Below are 6,060 nucleotides of genomic sequence, written 5' to 3'. Positions count from 1 at the left end.
ACTCAAATGAAGTGTCACAGAGGAAGTGAGACACACAAAATGGAAAATATGAGAGAAAAACGACATAGGACTGACTACCAACATCTAAACCCTAATGTCACAGCTTGCAAGCTTGATTATCAGATCCACTGTGCTACAAAACAAAAAACAGCAGCCCTACAAAATGAGACCAGAAAGAAACAGCTTGGTTTGGTCAGGGTGGGAGGGAGGACAACAAGGATGGGGTGACAAGGTGAACGGGAAGGCGACAAGATAGGTGAGACTGAGGGCGAGAGATAGATGGAGAGAAGATGAACAGAGGGGGGGAATTAAGAATCACATTTACTTCAACCAAACAAATAAATAAAATAATTAAACAGGAGACCAAATTGTAATTAGATTTTTTTCTATTTTTTAAAGGCTGCGCGTACCGCGCAGAGCAGTGGTAATCATCATGAGTGTTAAAAAAGATTTCATGACAGTACTGCAACAGCAGCAGCAGCTAATTCTTTAATTGACGCTGGTGGTGGCAGCAGCGAACCACTCTCCACCTCCGCGGCAGTACTTGGTGAATTTATCTTTCAGGTGCTGTCGGTACTGGTCGCGGTTGTTGTAGAAGGACTTGTTGCTATCCACAAACGACTGGATCTCGTCCTGCGTGAGGCAGTTCTCTTCGTCTGAAGTCACTTCAGAGTCGTCCTGTTTTCAGTAGAAAATACAGTTAAATGGACCTTCCAAACACACACTGAATAAATATGTTACATCCTACACTCATATGGAACTCAAAACTAGTACAAATAATGACATCCAGCACTGAAGTGACTATCACAGCTTTTTTTAAATTTCACTGACTAGTAGTTCCATGAGACTGTTGACGCTGGTGTTTCCCTGACCACACATGTTTGCCTCCAGATAACGGCTCATGTTCTTTTGATGTTCTGTCCATGGTAACTGCAGTGCAATGCTAGAAAAGGTGTCACAGCACAACTTGGCGCACGTCTCTTTGGTTCTGCACACATGTGATGTCGTAGAAGTGTTTTGCCCTCTCCTGTACCCTTCCATCACACAACCCTCTGTTTTTGGACCCTTTGGAAGAAAATTCATTAAAAAACAAGTTTTGTTTAATAGTTTCACCTGATTAGCAATGAATGACAGTCTAGTGAGAGCTGTGATTAGGACAACATAACATAAGGAAAATCTGGCAAGAGGAAATGTCAATTTCAATTATAAGCTATATGAATGGAAAAATCACATCCCTACTATGGTGAAATCAAACTAAATTCTAATCTCACCTGATCGTTACATAAGCCCTTGTTCTTTCTTTTCTTCTTATTCTTCTTGCCCTTAGTGTTTTCTTCAGAGTTGGCCCAGCACTCCACACAGCTGTCCACCCCGTCCTCCTCCTTATCTTCATCACAGTGATTATGATGGTGACCACACGAGTAGTCTCCTTCAGATGACAACAAGAAGACACAGCAGCAGTGAGAAAGGAGACTGGTGAGGAGTCAAAAGACATGACATGCATCCCCATGCAGGTACGCCACATTCTGTGTCTTGCAAAAAAAGAAAGACAAATGACAGCAACACCCAGGTTTGAAAAATGCATCACTACTATTTGGACCACTAACAAAAAAAATTGACCAACCTGCTTCATCGTGGTTGCAGATTCCCTCAGTGCAGGCGACGTCAGAGCATTCCCGTGAGCCAGGCTCGCTGCCTTCCATGCTAGAAGAGTAGCCACAGTCACTCCCATTGTTGTGGGGTGACAAACCTGGGGAAAGGACAAGGAGAAAAATCAGTTAATGAGCTCAACAAATGCCTGAGGCTGGTCTAGCGGGTAATGCCACCTACCGCATATATATGTAACTGCCAGAATAAAGGAAACACCAACACAAAGTATCTTAATAGGGTGTTGGGCCACCAGGAGCCGGAATAGCTTCAATGCACCATCATTTGGTGTTTTGTTGATGGTGGTGGAAAACGCCGTCTCGGGTGCCACTCCAGAATCTCCAATAAGTGTTCAATTGGGTTGATAGAGTGGTATACTACGAAGCAAGCTACAGTAGATCTACTCAGGCTTTTATAAAAGCTAGCCAGCTTCACATTCCAGGTCAGGCTTCAGCTGTACTACGACGGTGGATATTGCTCGTCTACCTGCCGCTAACTCTAGCAGGCTTGTAATTGCGAGTGCATGTCGCACATGGCTAGTCGAACACTGAACTCTTCATTGAGACTATGCTGAAGCGAATTAGTACCACATTTTCATTTGTGCTGGAATCAAAATTAAAGAAAAGTTATCTTGCAAATTCAGCAGTCTATGGTGTGAATAGCGCTGTTACGGTGACCGTATTACCGCCACACCGGCAGTCACGAGTCATGACCGCAGTCAAATTCCACGTGACTTGAGTCATGGAAACTAGGTTTCTCCAAAACTGCGCTCCGATGCTGCTGATGGTCATTAGTAGCCTACCAAACTTGACAAATGGATTTATTAGACTTTTTAAAATGTAGATGTTCCAAAAGTTCTCCATCAGTGACTTGTAGGATATGGGACAGCCCGAGTGTGAAATAGGCTTTTAGAAGTGCCATCTTAATTGTATTACTTATCGTTAATGCCGTCTTTGGTGTGCTTATCAGTGCACAAGCACCTTTTCCCCACTCCTATCGCTAGGGCTGTGACGGTAATTGAATAACCGTGTAACTGACGGTTATGGATGAAGACCGTCATGAAAATAAAATAACCATCAAAACCGTTTAAAAATAGGCCTACGTTCATTTAGGGATTTTGTTAAAATGTGTATTAACTTTATTTTCATGCAGATGAACTTTACCTAATAGCGGGAGTGTTTACTAATGATTATAAGCAATTGTTTCGCTAACTTAGTCTGTATTAAACTGCCTCCATCTCCTCCTCTTTCCAACTTTCCTTTGCTGCTCGAGTAGCTAATCCGCTAGCTGCGCAAGGGTGTAGAGCGCTATAGGCTATAGTACTTTAGTAAAAAGAATCCTTGATGTATGGACTTTCTTTTATACAATGCACGTTTTCATTGCTTGTAAATAAATACAAATCGGTCCCACATTATTATTATTATATATTTTTTTTATAGTTGGATGTGTCTGACTATTCATTAAAATATTCAACAGCAGTCGACAAGGTTGTTCTGGCTCGGGGGCCTATAATGCGCTAAATGTTGTGTCAAATGGACAATGCGCCAATCATCTCCAACCTGGCATGGTTTAATTTGATACAGAATATTTTCTTAAAATTATAGACTAATCAACGCTGATCAGGCCCGGTCCTGGCCGATATACCATCCTAGGCAAGACAAAAAAAATTGCTGCCCTTATATCCCCGCAAAGTAGAATAGTTGCCTAGGCTAGTGTCGGCCCGAATGCCCATGTGGTAAGCCTACAGTTTGTAAAACAGGCAATTTACCATGAATCCTCTCACAGTACATCAATGAAGTCAGTTAATATATATATATTTTTTTACATCCATTCAAAATTATAATAGTTCTTCACAGTATTTGAAAAATCTTTCCAACACTCTCCCCCTTGATAATCAGCGTCGCTGATAAATAGGCTATGGACATGTTGCGTGTATTTGTTTCTATTTTAATGATTGTCAATTTCATCTTCATACGGTCCCCTTAATACTTTCCTTGTCAAGTCATTATCTTATATCCTTTTTTTCGGAATGCCTAAAAGGTACGCATAGGATTTTTTAATACGTTTTAAGGAAAGGATAAATATTTGCTTGTGTCTGACATAAGCTGGTGGCTTTGATTGATGGGTGCTTTTACGGGGGTGTGTGAGTTCGCTGATTCTCTATAGGTCTAAATGTCCATTCAGAAAGTTTCCTAAAGTAGCCTGTCTGGACTCCATCTCTTAAATAAGAATGAAAACGCTCCGGTCATGATTTAATCTTGTAAAAGGCCTATTTTCAGTAGCTTAGGCTACATTATTTCTCTCATTACGGCGTCCTCTTGCCACTGCCATCGAATGACAGCAGCAGGGTTTGTGACATTATGCGAATATTTTGGGAAACGTGGGAGAAAACCCATCGGAATTTGAAGGATCTGTAAAATAAAAAAAATAAAAAAACCTGGGCTCATTGGGAGAGTGGACAGACAGAAGCCACTCCTGAGAAAAAGGCACATGACAGCACGCCTGGAGTTTGCAAAAAGGCACGTGAAAGACCTGAGAGCATAAGGCAAAAGATTCTGTGGTCTGATGAGACAAAAATGGAACGCTTTGGCCTGAATGCAAAACACTATGTCTGAAGAAAACCAGGCACAGCTCATCACCCGTCTAACACCATTCCTACCGTGAAGCATGGTGGTGGCAGCATCATCCTATGGGGATGCTTTTCAGCGGCAGGGACTGGGAGACTGGTAAGGATAGAGTGAACAATGAATGGAGCCAAATACAGGAAAATTATTGACGAGAACCTGCTTCAGAGTGCAAATGACCTTAGTCTGGGGTGAAGATTTACGTTCCAACAGGACAATGAACCCAAGCATACAGCCAAAGCAATGCTGGAATGGCTTCATAAAAAAATATGTAAAAGTCCTTGAGTGGCCCAGCCAAAGCCCAGACTTGAATCCCATTGAAAATCTATGGAAAGACTTGAAGATTGCTGTTCACTGCCGCTTCCCATCTAATTTAAGAGCATGAGAAAAGCTGCAAGGAAGAATGGGAGAAAATCCCCAAATCCAAATGTGCAAAGCTGATACAGACATACCCAAGACGACTCAAAGCTGTAATCGCTGCCAAAATGCTTCTACAAAGTTTTGACTCAGGGGTGTGAAAATGTATGTAATTGAGATATTTCACTTTCAATAAACTTGTTAACACTTAAAAACATGTTTTCACTGTCATTATGGGGTAATGTGTGTACAGTGGCTTGCGAAAGTATTCACCCCCCTTGGCATTTTTCCTATATTGTTGCCTTACAACCTGGAATTAAAATTGATTTTTTTGGGGTTTGTATCATTTCATTTACACAACATGCCTACCACTTTGAAGATGCAAAATATTTTTTTATTGTGAAACAAACAAGAAATAAGACAAAAAAACAGAAAACCTGAGCGTGCATAACTATTCACCCCCCCCAAAGTCAATACTTTGTAGCGCCACCCTTTGCAGCAATTACAGCTGCACGTCTCTTGGGGTATGTCTCTATAAGCTTGGCACATCTAGCCACTGGGATTTTTTCCCATTCTTCAAGGCAAAACTGCTCCAGTTCCTTCAAGTTGGTTGGGTTCCGCTGGTGTACAGCAATCTTTAAGTCATACCACAGATTCTCAATTGGATTGAGGTCTGGGCTTTGACTAGGGCATTCCAAGACATTTAAATGTTTCCCCTTAAACCACTCGAGTGTCCCATTAGCAGTATGCTTAGGGTCATTGTTCTGATGGAAGGTGAACCTCCGTCCCAGTCTCAAATCTCTGGAAGACAAACAGGTTTCCCTCAAGAATTTCCCTGTATTTAGCGCCATCCATCATTCCTTCAATTCTGACCAGTTTCCCAGTCCCTGCCGATGAAAAACATCCCCACAGCATGATGCTGCCACCACCATGCTTCACTGTGTTGGGTTTGCCCCAGACATAGCGTTTTCCTTGATGGCCAAAAAGCTCAATTTTAATCTCATCTGACCAGATTACCTTCTTCCATATGTTCTGGGGCCTTTCAGAGCAGGTGTATCTATACTGAGATCATGTGACAGATCATGTGACACTTAGTTAAATAAAGTACACCTGTGTGCAATCTAATTATGTGACTTCTGAAGGTAATTGGTTGCACCAGATCTTTATTTTAGGGGCTTCATAGCAAAAGGGGGTGAATACATATGCACGCACCACTTTTTCGTTATTTATGTTTTAGAATTTTTTGAAACAAGTTATTTTTTAATTTCACTTCACCAATTTGGACTGTTTTGTGTATGACCATTACATGAAATCCAAATAAAAATCCATTTAAATTACAGGTTGTAATGCAACAAAATAGGAAAAATGCCAAGGGGGATGAATACTTTTGCAAGGGACTGTATATGGGTGAGAAGAAAACAACTATTTAATC

The 6,060-nt window shown here is 41.4% G+C and overlaps 1 protein-coding gene across 4 annotated transcripts in view; it reads right to left on the bottom strand.

Annotated features, from left to right (window-relative positions):
- Window positions 1-395: 395 nt before the first annotated feature.
- LOC311135624 (gametogenetin-binding protein 2-like) overlaps window positions 396-6,060 on the bottom strand; it is a 37,444-nt gene continuing 31,779 nt past the window's right edge. For all 4 annotated transcript variants that reach the window (XM_084169653.1, XM_084169652.1, XM_084169651.1 and 1 more), the window contains exons 11-14: window positions 1,625-1,750; window positions 1,272-1,429; window positions 832-1,065; window positions 396-678 (exon numbers count right to left, since the gene is read on the bottom strand). In XM_084169653.1, coding sequence (XP_084025779.1) covers window positions 490-678; window positions 832-1,065; window positions 1,272-1,429; window positions 1,625-1,750 — 707 coding nt within the window. In that variant the 3' untranslated portion in view covers window positions 396-489. The remainder of the gene's footprint in view (window positions 679-831; window positions 1,066-1,271; window positions 1,430-1,624; window positions 1,751-6,060) is intronic.

Source organism: Coregonus lavaretus, assembly GCF_964263955.1.
Source record: "Coregonus lavaretus genome assembly, chromosome: 10".
Lineage (NCBI taxonomy): Eukaryota > Metazoa > Chordata > Actinopteri > Salmoniformes > Salmonidae > Coregonus > Coregonus lavaretus.
Note: the sequence above shows the minus strand (reverse complement) of the source record. Positions and strands in the feature narration are given on the sequence as shown.